The sequence below is a fragment of the Salmo salar genome, chromosome ssa18, assembly GCF_905237065.1.
Source record: "Salmo salar chromosome ssa18, Ssal_v3.1, whole genome shotgun sequence".
Taxonomy (NCBI): Eukaryota; Metazoa; Chordata; class Actinopteri; order Salmoniformes; family Salmonidae; genus Salmo; species Salmo salar.
The window spans coordinates 10,855,207-10,881,335 of NC_059459.1; the positions used below are offsets into that span (position 1 = coordinate 10,855,207).

Genomic DNA, 26,129 nt, shown 5'->3' on the forward strand with positions numbered 1-26,129 from the left:
CATGGTAGAATGAATTAGCCTCATATTAGTTTTCAGTTTCTGCCATTTTTAAGTTTTAAGATAACTGTTTATATTCTGCATCCTTCCTGACCATGTAGCTTCCAGTGACACTGACATTCCTCTATTAGTGCTGAGCGATTAACCCATTTTTTATTTAAACTTTCTTATTAAACAACTAATTCACCGACGTTGGTTCAATTACATCAATTCCATTAAGTTTTTTCTTTTTTTTCTAGAGAGAGAAATCAAATAATTAATGAGAGAAATCAAGTCAAGAACTATGTGGGATGCTGGGCTGAAGAGTGATTTGGTTTTCATTAAGCAAATATTCAACCTAGTGCAGCGCAAAAACGTGGTAATTGACTACAATGAACATAATCCATTGCACCTGTTCTTTCTGTCTCAGACAGAGACAGATACACTTTTATGCCTGCTACTTCAGGTTAGATCCGCATAGACCGCATTAGAGAGGAATGTACAGTACACAACACAATGATGAGAGGGATAGAGACAATTCGTGAAAGTATGCCTTATCTATTTTGAAGAACTAGTAAAATGATTTAGCCAGAAAGCTCTGCAGCATATTTAGTCGGGCTAGCCAAGCTAAATAGGATGACTACAGACAGTACAGTATGGGGAGCACAGAGATAACATTAGATGGTCTGGCTGGCTGGCTGGCTGGCTGGCTGGCTGGCTGGCTGGCTGGCTGCTACTGCCTGAGCCGAGATGAGATAATGACTTTAAGGAATGCCAAGCAGTACAGTATAAATAACTGAATTATATTATTATTTCATAGTAATTTCCTATTTATGTCTACTCAATGTGGAATTTATTTGGTTACTACATGATTCCATATGTGTTATTTCATCGTTTTGATGTCTTCACTATTATTCTATAATGTAGAAGATAGTAAAAATACATGAAAACCCTGGAATGAGTAGGTGTGTCCAAACTTTTGACTGGTACTGTATATTACATGGATTTATTAGACTTTTTAAAATGGCTTGTAGGCTATGTGTGGAAGCCAGGAGATGCTAAATGTGTTTATGTTAATTAACGGTCAATTACCTTGAGACCGACAGTTATTTGCTTGACAATCACCAGCTGATGAATATTCGTAACCGCCACAGCCCTATATGGGACTGCTCTGTGATCATGAGGGAGAGAATATTGGTTCAGCCCTTATCTAAATTAATACCTCATTCATTATTTACCCGTGTATGAGATTGCAGCATAATTTGGAATTCTTCCTGCATGGCAAATGGAGTTTCTTTATTGCTGTAATTAATGGAGCTTGAGTTCTATTTTTACTACTTGGGCATAATTTCTGGACAGAGAGTATATCATAGTCTTTAGACTCCCACTATGTATTTTCATCACAAATGGCCTTTTCTCTCTGTCCCGTCTGTCTGTCTGTGTGTTTGTATGTGTGTGTGTGTGCGTTGGTGCTTGTGTCTGCATCTGTCTCTCAGGTTGAAAAAGAGTCAGGAGGAGGGTGCAGAGGGAGGGGAGTGTGAAGGAGCTGCCGAGGGGGGTGATGATGGTGATGGAGACGGATCCGGAGAGGCTGAGGGAGGCACAGAGGATGAGGATCCCGAACCCGAACCTGAGTCCTCCTCCAAACTGAGCATGTGCGGCTCGGTCTGCTCCTCTCCTGGAAGCTCCTAGCACTGCACCGCCACCTGGTGGTCTCACAGGCTGGTGTGTGTGTGTGTGTGTGTGTGTGTGTGTGTGTGTGTGTGTGTGTGTGTGTGTGTGTGTGTGTGTGTGTGTGTGTGTGTGTGTGTGTGTGTAACCATGCCTATAGATACTTTAACCTCTCCTATGTAGCCATGATGACTGTGGGAACAGGGACGCACAGCAGAACAACAATACACAGCAGGACACAAAATGGCTCCCCTATTTCTTCTTCTGTAGCATCCATCGTTAAGGCATGAATGGGACTGCAGGTTCCAGAGCGGTCCTGCCCTCCGCGCCCCTAGAGTAAGCGCTAACTCTCTTCTATGCAACGTACAGTATAGCATGAAAGTAAGGTATCATTACGAGAGGGGATAACAAGCAGCAGTAGCCACAGACACAGTATATGAGCCTGATGACATGCAGAGCCAGGTTGAAGAGTGTAAGATATTTTTTTTTGCAGAACCTCCCTGCTCTTTCAGCCTCGAGTAGATGTAGCTCCCACTGCAAACTCACATGCTGAATTATTCAAATAGAGTTAGGCACTCTTAGTTTTCTTTGCCTGTGTAGCTCGTTCAATCCCTCTCATTCTCTCTGTGCACCCTATTCGGAGCTACAATAGTACTGTTGTTGGGTTACCATCTCCAAATGCCTTTCATTTCAATGATAATATATAATTGTATCACAATGCCAATATACAGTGTAGTTCACATAGAAATAGGATTACTATTATATTACTATGTTCTATGTGATTCTATTTCTAAGGTAGTGCAGTGGATAGAGACTTTAAGAGGTTAATACTGTTTTCAGTCGCAGAGAGTGAGCCTTATTAGCATATAATACTGTATCGGGCCATTAAGGATAAGAAGGTTTTGCAAGTGTAAATAAATCACTAATCCAATACTGTAAAACCACTTTAAATGGTGTTGATTGTTAATCAATAGCCATTCATCACACGTAATTATATCTACATTATGCATCAGCATGCCAGTTTGATTTTCCTACAGCGATTACGCTCCTCCACCAAAACATATTCCCCTACAGTGTTAGATTTCCAAAGGCCCTAAGTACAACTGCGGTGTAAATGGAAGGTTTCCCTCACCATCGATCTCTGTGACTGTTGCCAAGATATGCTGTTCTTCTCACACTGTTCCATTGTGGGCTACATGCTCGTACTGCTTTAGTTCTTATCTGTTCAACGTAAACATTGTCACTAACAGGGGATCAGTCGTTCTAGTCATTCTGTTTCTATGGATCAGAAATGATCAACTTCATTTGAATAGCTACAAAAGAATCTCGTAATTGATCATTATCCTTTAATAGACAACAATAACTATAACCTAGTGGAATTTGACAATTGTCTCTCAAATATGATTGTCTCAATAACTTCATATAGAACGTTATCATTGGGCAGTATTTTGAGTTGTGTAGTTGAAACTTTCACCTAGTAGAGACAGTGGTACATTTAAGGTGATGCCATTTACTCTCAGCATGGGCATCTGGGAACATGTAGCATAGTCCGCCTTAAAACCCTAGGCCTAACAAAGTAACACGTGTAAATAGACTAGCCTAACTCTCCACAGTTTTATGTGGGCTCTTCTTACTAAATTAACGTACATGTTACTAAATTAAGAGTTGTATGAAGCCAAACCTTCATACATTGTTGTACTGATCTTATTTCCAAGTGTGCAGGCACAACTTGTAGGCACATATGCCAAAGCTTTTCTACCATTTGCATAGCCATTTCTAAGGAACTTTGAGTGTGTGAATGTATGTTTCCTCTCTGTTGTGCATAGAACCACTGTTCCTTCAGCAAGTGAAAATACTATCATTTGTATACAACCATTTATTGTGATTATAGATAAAGGAATGTTTTTTGGGAGGAATTAAATAGTATTTAATTATATAATAAAAAATCAAGATGCCTCTTAAAAAGAGGTGAGGTGGGGGAAAAATGCAGTTTTCCTATAAAAATAAGCGCATTAACTACAACGATGGTGTCTCAAACCCTGCATGTACCTTTATTCAAGGCTGTAGGAGAGCCGAATGCTAGGGTTTGCATGGCTTACAGTATGTGCACATGCAAGCTTCGGCCATAGAGATGGATAGAGATCTTTACTTGGCAATAATCTGTTTTTGCATGGACATTGCAATTGAGGGCTTCCTCAATTTTAAAGTAGTCAACTGGGTGGGGATTCCTTTGGCTTGGGAGAAATAAGTTAATAATCAGAGCATTTGCTTCTACTTCAAATTGGATTACCTGGTTGGTAAATGGCTTTAATTAAGCTGTATCACTGCCATTAGTGGCCACAATAAATAAATGACACACAAGATTTGGTTCAGGACTCCTGCACTGCAGGTGGTGATAAATCACCAATATAAGCTGTATGCATTTTTCAAACACAAAAGAAGAAGAAGAAATTTGACCACTTCAATGGCGCTGCCCATGCTCTCAGACGCTATAATGGGATAGATACCAAGATGAGTCGTCTAACTAAGTCTATGGCAGTAGCATACCTTGACTTTCGCCTCATCCAATCAGTGTAGCCCTGCCCTGTTTGCCTGTCTATGTGATGTCTAGGTTTGCTAAAAACAAGATTTACAACCTCCTACAACTGTACAAATAATTTATTCCCAGTGTTATATGGATGGTATAATATTTTAGATTGTATGCAGTAACTTTTGACATCACGTAGTTTGTCTTAAGAATATGTTCAAGTGCACAGGCTTTTCCTTCCTTAAATGGATGTTTTAATAAGTCAGTAATTATGCTCCAATGTGGGTAAGTTTGAGTTTTATGTGCTTTGTTATGTATATGGAAAAGGTATAAGCCCAAAGGTTTGGGGCAGTGTTTAAGTATGCCCTTAGATGGTCTTAGCTATGTGAAAGTCATAAATGGCTGCTGAATAACATACATACATATACAGTACCAGTTAAACGTTTGGACATACCTACTCATTCTAGGGTTTTTCTTTATTTTTACTATTTTCTTTATGGTAGAATAATAGTGAAGACATCAAAACTATGAAATTACACATATGGAATCATGTAGTAACCAAAAAAGTATTCGCTTTGATGACAGCTTTGCACACTCTTGTTATTCTCTCAACCAGCTTCTTGAGGTAGTCACCTGGAATGCATTTCAATTAACAGGTGTGCCTTGTTAATTTATGGAATTTCTTTCCTTAATGCGTTTCAGACAATCAGTTGTGTTGTGATAAGGTAGGGGTGGTATACAGACGATAGCCCTATTTGGTGAAAGACCAAGTCCATATTATGGCAAGAACAGCTCAAATAAGCAAAGAGAAAAGACAGTCCATCATTACATTAAGACATGAAGGTCAGTCAATCCAGAAAATGTTAAGAAATGTTTAAGTTTCTTCAAGTGTAGTCAGAAAAAACATCAAGCGCTATGATGAAACTGGCTTTCATGAGGACCGCAGAGTAAAGGAAGACCCAGAGTTACCTCTGCTGAAGAGGATAAGTTCATTAGAGTTAACTGCACCTCAGATTACAGCCCAAATAAATGCTTCACAGAGTTCAAGTAACAGACACATCTCAACATCAACTGTTCAGAGGAGACTGCGTGAATCAGGCCTTCATGGTCGAATTTCTGCAAAGAAGCCACTACTAAAGGACACCAATAATAAGAAGAGACTTGCTTGGGCCAAGAAACATGACCAATGGACTTTAGACCGGTGGAAATCTGTCCTTTGGTCTGATGAGTTAAAAATTAAGATTTTGTGTTCCAACCGGCATGTCTTTGTGAGACACAGTGTAGGTGAACAGATGGTCTCCGCATGTGTGGTTCCCACCGTGAAGCATGGAGGAGGTGGTGTGACGTTGTGGGGGTGCTTTTCTGGTGACACTGTCAGTGATTTCTTTCGAATTCAAAGCACACTTAACCAGCATGGCTACCACAGCATTCTGCAGCGATACGCCATCCTATCTGGTTTGCGCTTAGTGGGACTATCATTTGTTTTTCAACAGGACAATTACCGATGACACACCTCCAGGCTGTGTAAGGGCTATTTGACCAAGGAGAGTGATGGAGTGCTGTATCAGATTACCTGGCCTCCACAATCACCCGACCTCAACCCATTTGAGATGGTTAGGGATCAGTTGGACCGCAGAGTGAAGGAAAAGCAGCCAACAAGTGCTCAGCGTATGTGGGAACTCCTTCAAGACTGTTGGAAAAGCATTCCTCATTAGACTGGTTGAGAGAATGCCAAGAGTGTGCAAAGCTGTCATTAAGGCAAATGGTGGCTACTTTGAAGAATCTCAAATATTAAATATATTTTGATTTAACACTTTTTGGTTACTACATTATTCCATATGTGTTATTTTTATTTTTTATTTATTTTTTATTTATGTCTTCACTATTATTCTACAATGCAGAAAATAGTAAAAATAAAGAAAACCCTTGAATGAGTAGGTGTGTCCAAACTTCTGACTGGTACTGTACTGTATTTATGTATATATAAAAATATATACACTACCGGTCAAAAGTTTTAGAACACCTACTCAAGGGTTTTTCTTTATTTGTACTATTTGCTACATTGTAGAATAATAGTGAAGACATCAAATCTATGAAATAACACATGGAATAATGTAGTAACCAAAAAAGTGTTAAACAAATTGAAATATATTTTATAATTTACATTCTTCAAATAGCCACCCTTTGCCTTGATGACAGCTGTGCACACGCTTGGCATTCTCTCAACCAGCTTCACCTTGAATGCTTTTCCAACAGTCTTGAAGAGTTCCCACATACGCTGAGCACTTGTTGGCTGCTTTTCCTTCACTCTGCGGTCCGACTCATCCCAAACCATCTCAATTTGGTTGAGGTCGGGTGATTGTATAGGCCAGGTCATCTGATGCAGCACTCCAACACTCTCCTTCTTGGTAAAATAGCCCTTACACAGCCTGGAGGTGTGTTGGGTCATTGTCCTGTTGAAAAACAAATGATAGTGGGACTAAGCCCAAACCAGATGGGATGGCGTATCGCTGCAGAATGCTGTGGTAGCCATGCTGGTTAAGTGTGCCTTGAAATCTAAATAAATCACAGACAGTGTCACCAGCAAAGCATGCCCACACCATCACACCTCCTCCTCCATGCTCTACTGTGGGAACCATATATGCAGAGATCATCCGTTCACTCAAACCACGTCTCACAAAGACACGGCGGTTGGAACAAAATATCTCCAATTTGGACTCTAGACCAAAGGAAAAATATCCATCAGTCTAATGTCCATTGCTCATGTTTCTTGGCCCAAGCAAGTCTCTTCTTATTATTGGTGTCCTTAAATAGTGGTTTCTTTGCAGCAATTTGACAATGAAGGCCTGATTCACAGTCTCCTCTGAACAGTTGATGCTGAGATTTTTCTGTTACTTGAACTCTGTGAAGCATTTATTTGGGCTGCAATTTCTGAGGCTGGTAACTCCAATGAACTTATCCTCTGCAGCAGAGGTAACTCTGGGTCTTACATTCCTGTGGCGGTCCTCATGAGAGACAGTTTCATCATAGTGCTTGATGGTTTTTGCAACTGCACTTGAAGAAACGTTCAAAGTTCTTTAAATTTTCCGGATTGACTGACCTTCATGTCTTAAAGTAATGATGGACTGTCGTTTCTCTTTGCTTATTTGAGTTGTTCTTGCCTTAATATGGACTTGGTCTTTTACCAAATAGGGATATCTTCTATATTACCCCCATACGTTGTCACAACACAACTGATTGGCTCAAACTCATTAAGAAGGAAAGAAATTCCACAAATTAACTTTGAAGAAGGCACGCCTCTTAATTAAAATGCATTCCAGGTGACTACCTCATGAAGCTGATTTAGAGAATGCCAAGCGTGTGCAAAGCTGTCATCAAGGCGAAGGGTGGCTATTTGAATGATCTCAAATATAAAATTGATTTTGATTTGTTTAACACTTTTTTGGTTACTACATTATTCCATATGTGTTATTTCGCAGTTTTGATGTCTTCACTAAAAAATCTAGAAAAACCCTTGAATGAGTAGGTATTCTAAATCTTTTGACCAGTAGTGTGTATATATACATACACATACACACATACACACAGTGTATTTGGAAAGTATTCAGACCCATTGACTTGTTCCACATTTTGTTAAGTTACAGCCTTATTCTAAAATGTATTAAATAGTTGTTTTTCCTCATCAATCTACACACAATACCCCATAACTACAAAGCGAAAACAGGTTTAGACATTTTTGCAAATGTATTAAAAATAAAAAAACAGAAATACCTTTTATTTACATAAGTATTCAGACCGTTTGCTATGAGACTTGAAATTGAACTCAGGTGCATCCTGTTTCCATAGATCATCCTTGAGATGTTTCTACAATGTGATTGGAGTCCACCTGTGGTAAATTCAATTGATTGGACATGATTTGGAAAACCACACACCTGTCTATGTAAAGTCTCACAGTTGACAGTGCATGTCAGAGCAAAAACCAAGCCATGAGGTCGAAGGAATTGTCCATAGAGCTCCGAGACAGGATTGTGTCGAGGCACAGATCTGGGGAAGGGTACCAAAACAGGAAGGTGACCAAGATCCCGATGATCACACTGACAGAGCTCCAGAGTTCCTCTGTGGAGATGGGAGACCCTTCCAGAAGGACAAACATCTCTGCAGCACCACCAATCAGGCCTTTATGATAGAGTGGCCAGATGGAAGCCACTCCTCAGTAAAAGGCACATGACGGCCCGCTTGGAGTTTGCTAAAAGGCACCTAAAGGACTCTCAGACCATGAGAAACAAGATTCTCTGCTCTGATGAAACCAAGATTGAACTCTTTGGCCTGCATGCCAAGCTTCACATCTGGAGGAAATTGGCACCATCCGTACGGTGAAGCATGGTGGTGGCAGCATCATGATGTTTTTCAGCGGCAGGGACTGGGAGACTAGTCAGGATTGAGGGAAAGAGAGATCCTTGATGAAAACCTGCTCCAGAGTGCTCAGGACCTCAGACTGGGGCGAAGGTTCACCTTCCAACAGGACAACAACCCTAAGCACACAGCCAAGACAACGCAGGAGTGGCTTCTCTGAATGTCCTTGAGTGGCCCAGCCAGAAACCGGACTTGAACCCAATCAAACAACTCTGGAGGGACCTGAAGAACACAATCGAACATCTCTGGAGAGACCTGAAAATAGCTGTGCAGCGACGCTCCCCATCTAACCTGACAAAGCTCGAGAGGATCTGCAGAGAAGAATTGGAGAAATACCCCAAATACAGGTGTTCTAAGCTTGTTGCGTCATACACAAGGCTCGCTGCCAAAGGTGCTTCAACAAAGTACTGAGTAAAGGGACTGAATACTTATGTAAATGTGATATTTCAGTTTACATTTTTTAAATAAATGTCTAAAAATCTGTTTTTGCTTTGTCATTATGGGGTATTGTGAGTAGATTGATGGGGAAAAAACGATTGAATCCATTTTAGAATAAGGCTGTAACATAACAAAAACTTTAAAAGTCAATGGGTCTGAATACTTTCCGAATGCACTGTGTGCATACATCCAGTGGGCTCTGAAATAATTCACACCCTTGAAAAAGATTACTTTTTTTCAAAGGTAGGGGTCAAAATTATTGACACCCTTTTTCAATACCTCACGAGGATAACGGTACTGAGACATTTTTTTTATGTTTTATGAGTTGGAGAACCTTGGGAGGGATTTTAGACCATTCCTCCATACAGAATCTTTCCAGATCCTTGATATCCTTCTTCTACGCTTATGGACTGCCCTCTTCAATTCAAACCGCAGGTTTATTATATACAGTATATATACAGCTCTTCGACATGTCTTTACATTGTCCTCTCTAATGACGATTAGATAAAACAAACTTGATTGAATGCTCAGTCTCCACTGCTAGAAATGGCCATGTAATTATGTCTAGTATTTGTAATGAATAGTCATTGAATTTAATAGAACCCTGGGTAGCTTTTTTCAACAATATTGTAGCCTAATATCATTCCCTTGGTATCTAAAATTCACCTCCATTCCCGATCGGATGTTGCTTGCCTAACTCGCAAAAATCGAAAATATGTTCTTACCAATGTGTTTGCATTCTAGTTTATTGGATAACATTGTTGTAAGTGTATTTACCTGGGTGTTTCAAACAGCGTTGTTACAGAGCGAGTGACCAACTACCACAGCACCTTTACCATGAACTGGATAAGGATCAACGCTCTCAACATTAGTGTCTGATCTTTGTAGAAACATTTAGTAAAATAGTGTACATTATTTTTAAGAACAAAAGAAAACAGGTTTGATGATCTATGACCACTCTCCTTTTTGTGATCCGATTTTGAACATGTTCTGTAAGATTTTTATGGGGACTAAATAAATACACTTGCAACTAGCCTGGGTCTCAGTGGAAGCCATGTACTGTACCTATTCAAACTGCTCTGTGTATTGAAACAAACTGCTTTGATAAATAAATACATTCCTTCTAGTAGTCGCTGTAATGATTTTGTTTTTTTCATTCATCCACATTGAGATTATTAGTGATTATTAGTGGTCCCTAACCACGGATACAGGGTCAGGTATTATTTACAGCCCCCTAATGGTTTGGTATAGGATTGGGGGTTGGGGTAACCTGATTCTTGATCTGTGGTAAAGGTCAAGGTCTACCTTGTGACTCGGTGCTGCATGTGTCGCTCTTGACTGACACCAGGGGGCGGAAGAGAGGCATGGGACAGAAAAGGGTCAATCCCACCCAAAACAGAATACATTACCAGATAAAACAATCAATGGTTTAGGACTTTGAGGTAAACAACCTGAGAGGCTGGAGACAGTTACCCCTGAGTGTAGGGATTCAAGTTTAGACGAGAGAAAGAATCAGAGTGCCTGAGGAATAGAGCAGTGTATTACGGGGAAAAATAAGGTTTAGTGTTGTGATCTATCGACTGTACCACAGAATATATACTAAGCCTGTGATTACACTTTAAAGGACTTGTTTTATACTGTTTTTGTCCACTTACAAAATACAACTTCAGCAAAACGGCAGAGACTGTACTTTAGTCTTTCATTGTTTGCCCTAGCCAGGTGCACCCTCATCACTTCCTAAAGCTAGAGTGAAGTAGCATTAGTAGCTGCTCAACAGAGATCTTCTCCTCTTCCCCTCTCAGGAGTCGCCATTCTCTCCCAGTCTCTGGCCGTCCAGGATGTCCACCACAGGTTTTCCAACAGTTTCCAGCAGGGGACTCCACTCAGGGGCTTCTATGGCGTCCAGCAGCATGGCCAGCTCAGCCTCCAGCTTTTGTACTGTGTCCTCTACATGCTGCAGGAGACAGACAGGGTCATCTATCAGCCCAACTCACATTGATTCTTAGGCCTTATCCCTTTTAACCTAGACCTGAGTGTCGATCTTAAAGACTTGCTCCAGGAACTTTAGCGACTAGTAAGTATTGTTTTTTAACTCCCGCTTTGGGCTGGATGTGTCAATGTGTAGTTCATACATACATAATCTATGAACAGATTTACTGTTTTACCTTAATTACCCACATAATCCCTAGTATGAAAACAACTGTTTTCTGGAGCTGTGCGGTGCCATTTTCCCTACATTTCCCCCACGTGGGCCAGCCCCCAAGCAATCGAGTGACAGCTAGCAAGATGCACACACAGAACGATTGAGAGAGAAATGACATGGTGCACATATCTGCACATATGTGACGTAGTAAGCAATTTTCGGGGACCACTTTTGGGTCGTGAGCCTACTTTCAGAACTAATGACTAAAAAGTACCGGAGAATCTCTTTAAAGAATTGGATAGTAAGTAAGTAAGCATATCAATGTACAAGCTGAAGCTAGTACCATTGTTTTTAACTGTCCTATACCCACCGCTGTTGTGAGGGTTTAAGTGTCTTGCTCAAGGGCATAACAGCATCTAGGATTTGATACCAGCAACCCTCCAGTTATCAGCTCACTTCCTAACATATTTTTCCTGTCAGACCCGGGATTCAAACTGGCAGTTGCTGGCTCGCCTCTCTAAACACTAGGCTACCCGCCAGGGATAGATTCTCCTCAGATGCACTCAATACTCACTCAACATCAATACTCTCTGGGTGGCGTGAATTTAAAGAGGAAGAAATGTTAGTAACTGAGTGAATTCCACTGCTGAGTCGTTTGGATGGGCACTTTAGCTAAAAAATCAGATCCTTAAAAGGAAATAGTGCAGATAGTTTGGCCGTCGATCAAACGAAAAACAAGTTGATATACAGTATTAATGTTACAAACCACTGGGAAATCTTCCAAATTCCTTCAAAGATCAAATGTCTGATTGAACCCTTTAAGTCCTACTACATAAATCATTTAGAAGAATACTACTATGTCATACTAAAGAGTGCCATAAAGGTTACGCCACATTTAAAAAAGCAGCATTTGCAAAGACCTGTTATATCACCTTTTAATATGCTATGATGTTTGGTTATGAGTGGTTTGTGAAGCAGCAACATATGCCTTATAAAGTGTTTATGAAGGATTTATTAGATATGTTTTGTTTAACGTGTGACCAAATAAGACCGTGAAAAGCATTGTGATTACTACTCCACCTTCTCCACTACATCCATTCTGTCATGAAGAGTACTGTGGTCCTGACAGGCACTCGACCGGACATCTCTGGGTTGGAGCTCAGACTCGGGTCCTGATGGAAAACATAGGCCAGCAGACATCATTTTTGATTACATGTGTTATCTTGAAGAACAGATCATCTTTTAGAACTTTATTTCTGACTTTACCAACACATGTTCTTTTATCATTTCAATAGCTTAGACTTACTGTACATTCTTCAAACGGGCTAGACTAGAGGACATACTTATGGACTTCAATACACACCAGAGCAGAATTCTCAAATCCTCCCTGAGAAAACCCAGTGTATTTTTTGTATACTATCTATCCACAGCTTAATTTCTTCTCAGCAGAAATGGAAAAAACTCAGTTCTGTTCCATTATAAATCCAGCAAATCGGTAAAGGTCACCAAAACAAGCCTTCCTTGTCTCCTCTCCTTGTTCTCCCTCCCTCTCCCGTCTGTCTGGTTCACAGCCCGTTCAACGTGTTTTCTATTACCTCTACATCTCCGCTCTGCAGGCAGCCTGCAGCCCAGCCAATCAGTTCACCACAACCCCTGGCCACATGCCATTCTGCTGACATGGCGCTCCAGCAAACTGAACTGGGATCAGTACACCCTTAATTTCACCAGGACGTGACCCAGTTTATTCAGAAGAGATGCCGATGATCCAGAGTCAGTGCAGTATGGGACAGAGTTAGTGCAGCATTGCATACTTGCATAACCTTAGGCCAAGTAGACTGACTACACCTTTGGCTTAGCTTTGATACACAACTCAACACTTTGTCTGGCAGTGAACTGTGAGGTGCTCTCAGTTGGAATCAACCTTGAACCTTTATGGGTTGGGTGTGGTGGAGAAACCATACATTGTTCGACCACCTTTTTCCATTCGCCATGCAGGTTTTATGGTTCCAATTAACCACCTACCCCTTTTTAAGAGCCCTTGTTTTTCTCTGTGAGCTGAAGAGCTGGTCGCTGGTGGCTATGGCAGTGAGGAATGTGGCTGGGATGTGTGGTCTGTATGTCTGTGAAGACAGGTGTCTTCTTAATGACGCATGGAGCATAGAACATGTACAGTATAATCTATGGCATGGAGCCCTGTCTATTCTCTTCAGCCACACTTCCTGTTGCACCTGGTTTCCATGACGTCACAGAACTTTTTAACATAAATCATTGAAGCTGGAAATGTCTTTGTTACTATATATCGTCCTAGGACCTTAGGAACGTTTTTTATGTAGCATTATATGCACACTAAAAGGCATTACAAACACAGAACAAAGACCGTTGCATACAACATATATATAGCAGTCTGAGGGTTGAATAGTAGTCTGTCCCCTGCCTGTCATAAAAGTAACACAACATAAGGACCATTTACTTTTCCAACATCATGACTGTCCTCCAGTGCCCTGTGAACAGCAGCCATGAATTACCAGTTGTGCTGTTTTTATGGCGCTATCCCACGGTACAATTTTATAAGCTCCATTACACCACCACAGAGCATGCCAAGTGGACCCAGGACAAAAGCCAAGGAAACCCAAAGGATGAATGTAAGATAGAGCTCCTCTTTGGATTTCATTCAATAGAAAAACGCACCACATGTCTCTGCGTCAGTACTACAGACGGACCCATAACATCCAGTATGTGAAATCCATCTGGGCATATTAGCCAGTCGGCAAACTTCAAGGCTTTTTCCCTGAGGAAGACATGTGTGACATGTCAATTGATCACAATCTGTGAAAGATGCATGGAGGGCATCGTCTTTGAATCGAAGTTTAGCACGTGATACAAACAAACACACAGGCACACCGATGCAGGCAGGATGCTGTCTCAGTTCTATAGCTATCCAGTGTATGTAATCTGAGCATAGTTGAATGCCAAAATTCCCTGCTCTGGTAGTTAAAACAGCCTGTGCTTCTCTGGTTTGGCTATCAACATGTCGGGACACCAAAAGGCCTTAAGACTGCAGCTAAAGCTTGTCTGGGGGGAGCGTGTGTTGGACAAAGGCAAATGAGGCAGATGATGACATGCCTGATGAAGTGCACACTCCTTTGTGTATTCTATCACAGTTGCACCAGGAGGTTGAGAATTTCTGACCCACACACTCAGAGGAAACCGGCCAATAGGAAAGGAAAAAACAGCAGCCCACAGGAGCCTGATCTAACACACTTCGTCCTGGGAGGCAGGGTTCGGAAGATGGCGTGAGTGTTTGCGGTGGAGTGAATAATGAAGAACACAGCCTGAGCCAGAGCATTAGATCAGTTAGTACACAACACCAGTGGTCCCACAAACCAGCTCTTGCCTAATACAGACCCGCCAATGGAAATAAGACAAACAAGTCGTTAGTCAGATCTCCAGGGTACTTCTTGGATCGATAGTGTGTTGGCAGAGAGAGCGAGAAATGCGTGGTTCTATGTGTTGTTGCAATAGTTGGCCATTCCTGGTGTATGAAGTCACACTCAAGCCTATATAGAGTAGGATATGGAGGAGTGACCAAAGTGTTTGTGATTTTCTCTGGAAGTCAGTTTGAGCAGTGAACAAGGTTGGAATGATAGGTTTGGAGACAGACACGGGACATATGGACACAATTGAAGATGTTTGTAGTCAAACACTGTACTGATGGAGTACTACATTGAGAATGGTCGATGCCGCTTTAAAAATAAGAAACAGATGTTCTAACCCAATGAGTCCCTGCTCTCTCTCGCTCTCTCTCTCTCTCTAGCCGTGTCTGAATACCCAGACTAGAGTACTACATAAACTGTATACCCATTTCGGCATTTTAATTCAATTGTCTTTTCCGACTTTTCGACAACAGCTGATAATCAGATAAATTGACGCGCTGCACCAAAATTAAAGCATGGCGGGAGTCAACGCATTTGCGCATTTAATGATGCATTCAGAAAACTACTTTCTAAACTTCACATACTGTAAAACATCATTTTTTTCTCATGCTACTTACTACTCTAGTCTGGGTATTCAGACACGGCCTTTCTCTCTCTCTCTCACACACACATGTTCATCCAACCATCACCTCCGCACACACACATCCTGTAACCTATATGCTGAATGACCAAGATTGATATTCCTTAAAGAGAAGGTCCATTTTACAGTGGAAAGATCCCCCCTTTCATGTAAGTGTTGACATCACATTATGCTTCTACATCTGCATTGCTTGCTATTTGGGGTTTTAGGCTGGGTTTCTGTACAGCACTTTGTGACATCGGCTGAGGTAAAAAGGGCTTTATAAATACATTTTAAGATTGATTTAAAAAATGATTTCCAGCTATTCACTAAGCACAAATAACTATTCAACTCCATTGCATGGTGAGTACTCTGCGTCGCTACACTCTTAGAAAACAGGGTACCAAAAGTGATCTCCGGCTGTCCCCATAGGAAAATCATTTTTGGTTCCAGATAGAACAGAATCTGACAGAGTAAACAACACACCTATTGATGGTATGTTTACACATCTCCTGTGCCCCCTGCCCTTTCCCCTATGACCTCTAACCCCAGCAATACCCAATCATGGCTCTTACCTGCCGCTGCGTAGCCAATGAGGAGGAGCAGGAGTCCAAGTAAGATGTTGTAGGGGCGGGTCATGGCGTAGGAGAGGAAACCTGGAGTCCAGCAGGAGGGTAAGAGTAGAGTCTTTAACTGTCTCTTGCAATGAGAGAAATATGGAGGAAGTAAAAAAGAAAGAGGAATAAAGAGAGAAAGAAATACTCACAGTGTATTCAGTGCCCAAAAACGTATTGAAAGTCTCTCTCTCTGTCTCTCTTCCCTCGGCTGCACCCAGTTTCCCAGTGAAAACATTAGATGCAGAACAAAAGCCCTTTATCTGAGGAGGGGGCTAAGGAAGGGGAGGGGTGGGGGGTTGTTTCTAGGGTGGAACTCCTCAGCAGAGCTGGAGCCTGCACTGAAGCCTACCCCAACACGGATAACATTTAGCAGGAAGGGCATGAAGGTGAGGTTGTAATCATTGTGGAACGGTATGATATGTAATGACACACTGGGTGAATTTAGAGTGAAGAAGAAAAAAAATCCTTTATAATCTGTATTTTTTTATTTCACCTTTATTTATCCAGGTAGGCCAGTTGAGAACAAGTTCTCATTTACAACTGCGACCTGGCTACGATAAAGCAAAGCAGTGCAACAATAAACAACAACACAGAGTTACGCGTGGGATAAACAAAAGTACAGTCAATAACAGAATAGAAAAATCTATGTACAATGTGTGCAAATGGCGTAAGGAGGTAAGGCAATAAATAGGCCATAGTAGGGAAGTAATTACAATATAGCAAATTAACACTGGAGTGATAGATGTGCAGATGATGATGTGCAAGTAGAAATACTGGTGTGCAAAATAATTTTTTAAAAAGTAAATAAAAACAATATGGGGATGAGATTGGTAGTTGGATGTGCTATTTACAAATGGGCTGCAGCGATCGGTAAGCTGCTCAGATAGCTGATGCTTAAAGTTAGTGAGGGAGATATAAGTGTCCAACTTAAGCAATTTTTGCAATTCGTTCCAGTCATTGGCAGCAGAGAACTGGAAGGAAAGGCGGCCAAAGGAGGTGTTGGCTTTGGGGATGACCAGTGAGATATACCTGCTGGAGCGCATGCTACGAGTGGGTGTTGTGTCACGCCCTGACCTGAGAGAGACGGTTTATTTCTCTATTTTGTTAGGTCAGGGTGTGGGGTGGGCATTCTATGTTTTATATTTCTGTGTTTTGGCCAGGTATGGTTTCCAATCAGAGGCAGCTGCCTATCGTTGGTTCTGATTGGGAACCATACTTAGGCAGCCCTTTTTCCCTCCTTGAGTTGTGGGATCTTATTTTTGTACTGCTCGGTAAGCCAGCAAGACGTGATGGTCGTTTACCATTGTTTATTATTTTGTTTAAGTGTTCTGAGTAAAAATAAATATCAAGATGAACACTTACCACGCTGCACCTTGGTCTACTCCTTTGGACAACCGTTACAGAAGATCCCACCACCAAAGGACCAAGCAGCGTGGTCAGGAGGACTGGACCTGGGAGGAAATCCTGGATGGGGCAGGACCCTGGACAAGGCCTGGGGAGTATTGCCATCCGCAAGAGGAGATAGAGGCAGCGAAAGCGGAACGGCGATACTGGGAGAAACAAGCACGGCAACAACGGAAGCCCGAGAGGCAGGGCAAAAAAAATTAGGGGGAGGGGGCACACGGGGACATTGGCGAAGTCGGGGCTGAGACCTGAGCCAACTCCCCATGCTTACCGTGGGGAGCGAGTGACCCAGCAAGCACCGTGTTATGCGGTGATGCGCACTGTGTCGCCAGTGCGCACTCACAGCCCGGTGCGCTCAGTGCAAGCTCCTCACAGTTGCCGTGCTAGAGTTGGCAGTCAGCCAACGTTCCTGGTCTTCAGTGTGTCTCTTAAACCCAGGTTATCCTGCGCCAGCTCTACTCACGGTACCCCCCATTCACCAGCACAAACCAGTTCGTCCTGTGCCAGCGCTCCGCCCTTGCTGGGCTAAAATAAACATCCAGCCAGGACGGGGTGTGCCAGCCCTAAGCTCCAGACCTCCAGTGCACCTTCACGGCCCAGTATACCCTGTGACTGCTCTGCGCACCCAGTCTCCTGTGTGTCTCCCCAGTCCGGTGAGACCGGTTCCAGCTCCACGTAGGAAGCCTCCAAGGATGATCTATGGTCCGAAGCCTCCAGTCATGATCCATGGCACGAAGCCTCCAGTGATGATCCATGGCCCGGAGCCTGTAGGGATGATCCATGGCACGAAGCCTCCAGTGATGATCCATGGCCCGGAACCTGTAGGGATGATCCATGGCACGAAGCCTCCAGTGATGATCCATGGCACGAAGCCTCCAGTGATAATAACTTATAGATGACCTGGAGCCAGTGGGTCTGGCGACGAATATGTAGCGAGGGCCAGCCGACGAGAGCATACAGGTCGCAGTGGTGGGTGGTATATGGGGCTTTGGTGACAAAACAGATGGCACTGTGATAGACTGCATCCAGTTTGCTGAGTAGAGTGTTGGAGGCTATTTTGTAAATTACATCGCCGAAGTTGAGGGTCGGTAGGATAGTCAGTTTTACGAGGGTATGTTTGACAGCGTGAGTGAAGGAGACTTTGTTGCGAAATAGGAAGCCGATTCTAGATTTAATTTTGGATTGGAGATGCTTAATATGAGTCTGGAAGGAGAGTTTACAGTCTAGCCAGACATGTAGGTATTTGTAGTTGTCCATATATTCTAAGTCAGAACTGTCCAGAGTAGTGATGCTAGTCGGACGGGCGGGTGCGGGCGGGCAGCGATTGGTTGAAGAGAATACATTTAGTTTAACTTGCATTTAAGAGCAGTGTCCAAAGAATGGCCAGATGTATACAGAATGGTGTCGTCTGCATAGAGGTGGATCAAGGAATCACCCGCAGCAAGAGCGACATCATTGATATATACAGAGAAAAGAGTCGGCCCGAGAATTGAACCCTGTGGTACCCCCATAGAGACTGCCAGAGGTCCGGACAACAGGCCCTCCGATTTGACACACTGAACTCTATCTGAGAAGTAGTTGGTGAACCAGGCGAGGCAGTCATTTGAGAAACCAAGGCTGTTGAGTCTGCCGATAAAAATGTGGTGATTGACAGAGTCGAAAGCCTTGGCCAGGTCGATGAAGACGGCTGCACAGTACTGTCTTTTACCGATGGCGGTTATGATATCGTTTGGTACCTTGAGTGTGGCTGAGGTGCACCCGTGACCAACTCGGAAACAGGATTGCACAACGGAGAAGGTACGGTGGGATTCGAAATGGTCAGTGATCTGTTTGTTAACTTGGCTTTCGAAGACTTTAGAAAGACAGGACAGTTTGGGTCTAGAGTGTCACCCCCTTTTGATGAGGGGGATGACCGCGGCAGCTTTCTAATCTTTAGGAATCTTGGACGATACGAAAGAGAGGTTGGGGAGGCTTGGGTAAGTAGCTGCGGGGGGGGGTACGGAGCTGTTGGCCGGGGTTGGGGTAGCCAGGAGGAAAGCATGGCCAGCCGTAGATAAATGCTTATTGAAATTCTCGATTATCATGGATTTATCAATGGTGACAGTGTTTCCTAGCCTCAGCGCAGTGGGCAGCTGGGAGGAGGTGCTCTTATTCTCCATGGACTTTACAGTGTCCCAAAACTTTTTGGAGTTAGAGCTACAGGATGCAAATTCTGTTTGAAAAAGCTAGCCTTTGCTTTCTTAACTGACTGTGTGTATTGGTTCCTGACTTCCCTGAAAAGTTGCATATCGTGGGGACTATTCGATGCTAGTGCAGTACGCCACAGGATGTTTTTGTGCTGGCTGAGGGCAGTCAGGTCTGGAGTGAACCAAGGGCTATATCTGTTCTTAGTTCTACATTTTTTGAAAGGGTCATGCTTATTTAAGATGGTGAGGAAATTACTTTTAAAGAACAACCTGGCATCCTCTACTGATGGGATGAGGTCAATATCCTTCCAGGATACCCGGGCCAGGTTGATTAGAAAGGCCTGCTCGCAGAAGTGTTTTAGGGAGCGTTTGACAGTGATGAGGGGTGGTCGTTTGACGGCAAACCCATAACGAATGCAGGCAATGAGGCAGTGATCGCTGAGATCCTGATTGAAAACAGCAGAGAAGTATTTGGAGGGCAAGTTGGTCAGGATAATATCGATGAGGGTGTCCATGTTTACGGATTTAGGGTTGTACCTGATGGGTTCCTTGATAATTTGTGTGAGATGGAGGGCATCTAGCTTAGATTGTAGGACGGCCGGGGTGTTAACCTCTATGGGCTAGGTGGGACGCTTGCGTCCCACCTACTCAACAGCCAGTGTAATCCCGTGGCGCGATATTCAAATACCTCAAAAATGAAAAAACTTCAATTTTTCAAACATATGACTATTTTACACCATTTTAAAGACAAGACTCTCGTTAATCTAACCACACTGTCCGATTTCAAAAAGGCTTTACAACGAAAGCAAAACATTAGATTATGTCAGCAGAGTACCCAGCCAGAAATAATCAGACACCCATTTTTCAAGCTAGCATATAATGTCACATAAACCCAAACCACAGCTAAATGCAGCACTAACCTTTGATGATCTTCATCAGATGACAACCCTAGGACATTATGTTATACAATACATGCATGTTTTGTTCAATCAAGTTCATATTTATATCAAAAAACCAGCTTTTTACATCTTAGCATGTGACTAGCATTCCGACCGAACACTGCCGGTGAATTTACTAAATTACTCACGATAAACGTTCACAAAAAACATAACAATTATTTTAAGAATTATAGATACAGAACTCCTCTATGCACTCGATATGTCCGATTTTAAAATAGCTTTTCGGTGAAAGCACATTTTGCAATATTCTAAGTAGATAGCCCGGCATCACAGGGCTAGCTATTTAGACACCCAGCAAGTTTAGCACTCACCAAAGTCAGATTTACTATAAGAAAAATGTTATTACCTTTGCTGTTCTTCGTCAGAATGCACTCCCAGGACTTCTACTTCAATAGCAAATGTTGGTTTGGTCCCAAATAATCCATTGTTATATCCAAATAGCGGCGTTTTGTTCGTGCGTTCAAGACACTATCCGAAAGGGTAAAGAAGGGTTACGAGCACGGCGCATTTCGTGACAAAAAAATTCTAAATATTCCATTACCGTACTTCGAAGCATGTCAACCGCTGTTTAAAATCAATTTTTATGCCATTTTTTAAAAAAGCGATAATATTCCGACCGGGAAATCGTTTTTTATTACAAAGAGAGTGAAAGTAAAAGCATGCTATCCCCTCATGCAGGAGCCTCAGTCTAATGGCCCTCTGATAGAGCACTTGCCAAACGCGCTAATGTGTTTCAGCCTGGGGATGGAATTACATCGTTCAGCTTTTTCCCGCCTTCTGAGAGCCCATGGGAGCCGTAGGAAGTGTCACGTCATGCCAGAAATCCCCTGTATTTGTTAGAGATGATCAAGGAGGGCAAGAAATGGTCAGACAGGCCACTTCCTGTAAGGAATCTTCTCAGGTTTTGGCCTGCCAAATGAGTTCTGTTATACTCACAGACACCATTCAAACAGTTTTAGAAACTTTAGGGTGTTTTCTATCCAAAGCCAATAATTATATGCATATTCTAGTTACTGGGCAGGAGTAGTAACCAGATTAAATCGGGTATGTTTTTTATCCGGCCGTGCAAATACTGCCCCCTAGCCCCAACAGGTTAAGCATATCCCAGTTTAGGTCACCTAACAGAACAAACTCTGAAGATAGATGGGGGGCAATCAATTCACATATGGTGTCCAGGGCACAGCTGGGAGCTGAGGGGGGTCTATAACAGGCGGCAACAGTGAGAGACTTATTTCTGGAGAGATTCATTTTTAAAATTAGAAGCTCGAACTGTTTGGGCATAGACCTGGAAAGTATGACAGAACTTTGCAGGCTATCTCTGCAGTAGATTGCAACTCCTCCCACTTTGGCAGTTCTATCTTGACGGAAAATGTTGTAGTTGGGGATAGAAATGTAAGAATTTTTGGTGGCCTTCCTAAGCCTGGATTCAGACACGGCAAGGACATCAGGGTTGGCGGAGTGTGCTAAAGCAGTGACTAAAACAAACTTAGGGAGGAGGCTTCTGATGTTAACATGCATGAAACCAAGGCTTTTACGGTTACAGAAGTCAACAAATGAGAGTGCCTGGGGACACACAGGGGCTGGGTTAGCCTCTACATCACCTGAGGAACAGAGGAGCAGTAGGATGAGGATACGGCTAAAGGCTATCAAAACTGGTCGTCTAGTGCGTTGGAGACAGAGAATAAAAGGAGAAGATTTCTGGGTGTGGTAGGATAGATTCAGGGCATAATGTACAGACAGGGGCATGGTAGGGTCCAGGTACAGTGTAGGAAACCTAGGCTGGAGGCACTAGTTATGCTAGGTGAGGTCACCGCATGTGTGGGAGGTGGGACAAAAGAGCTATCTGAGGCATGTTGAGTGGGACTAGGGGCTCTGCAGTAAAATAAAACAATGATAACTACCCTAAACAACAGTATACAAGGCATATTGACATTAGAGAGAGACATAATGCGAGGCATAAAGCAATCACAGGTGTTGATTGGGAGAGCTAGCTAAGACAACAACGGGTAAGACAACAACAGCTATTCAGCTAAGACAACAATAGGTAAAACGGCGATGAATGGGCAGAGAGGGTCAGTTAACTATACACAGGGCCTGAATTCGAGGCTGGGACCAACAGATAAACAAAATGGAGTACCGTGATTAATGAACAGTCCAGCAGGCATCAGCTATGTAGCCAAGTGATCATAGGGTCCAGTGAACAGCAATAGATGAAACAGGGAAGCTGTTAGGTAGTCGTTACTATGCTAGCAAGCGGGAGAGACGGCGTTCATAAAATTAGCAGGCCGGGGCTAGCAAAAGCGTCTTCACCGACATCTGGCAAAGGCCGGTTGAGGGCACATCGGATGGAATCACGTCGGCGGACGAGTCGTGATGGGTCGGCGGGGTTCCGTGTTGACAAAGGGTCCAGGCCAATTGGCAAAAGAGGTATTGTAGCTGGAGTAATTTTGTTTGCGCCTGGCTCGAGGCTAACTGGTGCTAGCTTCAGAACAAGGGCATTAGCCACTATAGCCAATCGGTAGCAGCTAGCTAGCTGCGATGATTCGATGCAAAGGTCCAGAGCTTACGGCAGGAATCCTATGATGTAGTAGCTTCTAGTCGTGTTAGTGAAGAGTCCGGGAGCCATCAGCTGTGTAACCGAGTGATCATAGGGTACACTTATCAGGCTGGGAGATGGGCCTGGCTCAAGGCTAGCTTCGGGGCAGGGCCACTCAGTAGCAGCTAGCTAGCTGCGATGATCCGGATGGTCCAGAGCTTACGGCAGGCATCCGGTGATGTACTGGAGAAAAGCAGTCCGATATGCTCAGGGTTGATATCGCGCTGTGCAGACTGGCAGGTATTATCCAGGCTAAAAGCGGCTGGTGTCTGAGCTAAAGGTAAAGGCTGCTAGCAGTGGCTAACAATGACTAAATAGCTAGTAGCTAATTAGCTGGTTAGCTTCTGATGCCTCACCCGAATCACATTGGGTAAGGCGGGTTGCAGGAAGGTATATTTAATAAAAAAATGGTAAAAGAGATTGAAATATACACAAAAAAATGACAAAGAAAAACATAAAATGTACACGGGACAATGACAAACACGTCTGCACTGCTACGCCATCTTGGATCAAGATGGCGTGCGCCAATCAAGACCTGTGCGTCAATCTAATTAACATAATAATAAAAAACATCAAAATCAGTCAGTTTAAGCTAGAGATATCGTCTCAATCCCCTCATCCACCTATCTCAGCCTTCAATACCTGTGGTGGAAAGTGGCAGAGTTACAGCGCTGTTTGTCAGACTAGGAGACATCCCGAAACTTCTCACGAAAACATCGAACGGTTTGGCCTACTAACTAATATGACCATTCTATGGAAAGATGAGGCTCTACTCTCATTTGCTCTAGGACCCCCACAAGCTCCACAGGACTTGTCTGAAGTCGGTACCGCCGATGTGCCAACTTCTGTTTGGACCGTCTGAACCGTTTGGGGTACAAACTAATATATGTAAATGGGAGACTCTCATGATTGTGTTCTCCGTTCCGTTCTACGACCCCCAGAAGTGTCAAGTGACTCATTTGAAGGTAACCCGGTACCAGTTTAAAACAATGGATGGAAGTATGGAGGTAGTTTTGTGGCAACTAAAAAAAAGGGGTTAAATATGTGTCCAAAAAACAAATATTTCCTGAGCTTTTATATATCTAGAAATAGGGCAGACACTTCAAAACCTTATTACTTATGATACATTTTTTGACTGTCTGTTTTGACAATTCTGAATGTGGTATTCAATGTGTTTCTATGGACTACAGTAGTAAAGGCCAAATGCAATATATATATATAAGTAAATCAAATATCTAAATAATCCATGATATGACCATCTTTAAACAATTCCATGTGTTAGCTAACAGAATCCCCCCCCCCCATCCACAACTGCCCGACTATATGTGATGAAGTGAATATCTGAGGCCAGCACCCAACCCCAACCTGCAAATATAGAAAATGCGCTATAGGCTACAGTCAGATTTAGATATGCCTGATTTAGATATGTTTCTGCTTATAATTACCAACATTTTGGTAGACTATTAGTCAACTTGTCTATAATTACATACATGCAGCTTCTCTTTTGTCATTATACGGTGCATTCGGAAAGTACCCATTGACTTTTTCCACATTTTGTTATGTTACAACCTTATTCTAAAATATATATTTTTTTTTATCCTCATAAGTCTAAACACAATACCCCATAATGACAAAGCAAAAACAGGTATTTAGATTTTTTTGCAAATGTATTAAAAATAAAAAACTGAAATATCACATTTACATAAGTATTCAGACCCTTTACTCAATACTTTGTGGATGCACCTTTGGCAGCGATTACAGCCTGGAGTCTTCTTGGGTATGACGCCACAAGCTTGGCACACCTGTATTTGGGGAGTTTCTCCCATTATTCTCTGCAGATCCTCTCAAGCTCTGTCAGGTTGGATGGGGAGCGTCGCTGCACATCTATTTTCAGGTCTCTCCAGAGATGTTCGATAAGGTTCAAGTCCGGGCTCTGGCTGGGCCACTCAAGGACATTTAGAGACTTGTTCCGAAGCATCTCCTGCATTGTATTGGCTATGTGCTTAGGTCGTTGTTCTGTTGATGGTGAACCTTTGCGCCAATCTGAGCGCTCTGAGCGCTCTGGAGCAGGTTTTCATCGAGGATCTCTCTGTACTTTGCTACATTCATCTTTCCCTCGATCCTTACTAGTCTCCCAGTCCCTGCTGCTGAAACACATCACCACAGCATGATGCTGCCACCACTGTGCTTCACCGTAGGGATGGTGCCAGGTTTCCTTCAGACTTGTCGCCTGGCATTCAGGCCAAAGAGTTCAATATTGGTTTCATCAATCTAAAGAATCTTGTTTCTCATGGTCTGAGTGACTTTTAGGTGCCTTTTGGCAAACTTCAAAAGGGCTGTAATGTGCCTTTTACTGAGGAGTGGTTTCTGTATGGCCACTCTACCATAAAGGCCTGATTGATGGAGTGCTACAGAGATGGTTGTCCTTCTGGAAGTTTCTCCCATCTCGACAGAGGAACTCTGGAGCTCTGTCAGAGTGACCATAGGGTTCTTGGTCACCTCCCTGACCAAGGCCCTTCTCCCCCGATTGCTCAGTTTGGCCGGGCAGCCAGCTCTAGGAAGAGTCTTGGTGGTTACACATTTCTTCCATTTAAGAATGATGGAGACCACTGTGTTCTTGGGGACCTTCAATGTTGCAGAAAGTTTTTGGTGCCCTTCCCCAGATCTGTGCCTCGACACAATCCTGTCTCGGAGCTCTTTGGACAATTCCTCCAACCTCATGGCTTGGTTTTTGCTCTGACATGCACTGTCAACTGTGGGACCTTATATAGACAGGTGTGCGCCTTTCCAAATAATGTCCAATGAATTGAATTGACCACAGGTGGACTCCAATCAAGTTGTAGAAACATCTCAAGGATGATCAATGGAAACAAGATTGAACCTAGTTTGGTAGCTTTATCTACCTGTAGATTCATATAAAAGCTATGACAATGTTTGTATTGGTAGTATTATGAGTTGGGATTATGTTGGTTCATTGTTTAGCTAGCTAGTTACCTAGCTAGCTACATGTCTAAACAAAAGACTCTAGTTCGGCCGGATTATTACATGATCCATCAAATAAATCCAGGTGTGTCTGGGAGGGATTACGGCCATCTATTGTATTTCATGAACATGTGTCTAGACAATAGTGACCCATCCACCGAGAT

The 26,129-nt window shown here is 42.8% G+C and overlaps 3 protein-coding genes across 5 annotated transcripts in view; 2 read left to right on the forward strand and 1 right to left on the reverse strand.

The window, feature by feature from the left end:
- The window catches only part of LOC106576771 (serine/threonine-protein kinase 32C), a 146,296-nt gene extending 144,430 nt beyond the window's left edge, over positions 1–1,866 (forward strand). The window contains exon 12 of the mRNA XM_014154152.2: positions 1,473–1,866. Coding sequence (XP_014009627.1) covers positions 1,473–1,668 — 196 coding nt within the window. The 3' untranslated portion in view covers positions 1,669–1,866. The remainder of the gene's footprint in view (positions 1–1,472) is intronic.
- A 7,887-nt stretch (positions 1,867–9,753) lies between these two features.
- LOC106576770 (placenta-specific protein 9) lies at positions 9,754–16,161 on the reverse strand. 3 transcript variants are annotated; one of them, XM_014154151.2, is made up of 4 exons: positions 15,988–16,161; positions 15,797–15,877; positions 12,249–12,340; positions 9,754–10,979 (listed from the first exon to the last, which is right to left on the reverse strand). In XM_014154151.2, exons 2-4 carry the CDS (start codon positions 15,858–15,860, stop codon positions 10,824–10,826), a joined length of 312 nt encoding a protein of 103 aa, XP_014009626.1. In that variant the 5' UTR covers positions 15,861–15,877; positions 15,988–16,161; the 3' UTR covers positions 9,754–10,823. The 3 variants fall into 3 exon arrangements, with proteins under 3 accessions (XP_014009626.1, XP_014009623.1, XP_045556704.1); XM_014154148.2 differs by having other exon boundaries at positions 15,797–15,888; positions 15,988–16,154; XM_045700748.1 differs by lacking the exons at positions 15,797–15,877; positions 15,988–16,161 and adding an exon at positions 12,475–12,780.
- Positions 16,153–26,129, forward strand: part of LOC106576769 (serine racemase-like) — a 32,663-nt gene continuing 22,686 nt past the window's right edge. Inside the window, exon 1 of the mRNA XM_045700747.1 lies at positions 16,153–16,224. The gene's annotated coding sequence lies outside the window, so the exon portion shown is untranslated. The remainder of the gene's footprint in view (positions 16,225–26,129) is intronic.

Excerpts from the sequence above, each read along its gene's own strand:
- LOC106576770 (XM_014154148.2), bottom strand. The coding sequence starts at position 16,073 with ATGTTTTCACTGGGAAACTGGGTGCAGCCGAGGGAAGAGAGACAGAGA. Across the intron at positions 15,889-15,987 it reads TTTTGGGCACTGAATACACT|CTGGACTCCAGGTTTCCTCT; the intron begins GTGAGTATTTCT and ends CTTACCCTCCTG. Across the intron at positions 12,341-15,796 it reads CATTGGCTACGCAGCGGCAG|GACCCGAGTCTGAGCTCCAA; the intron begins GTAAGAGCCATG and ends GTTTTCCATCAG.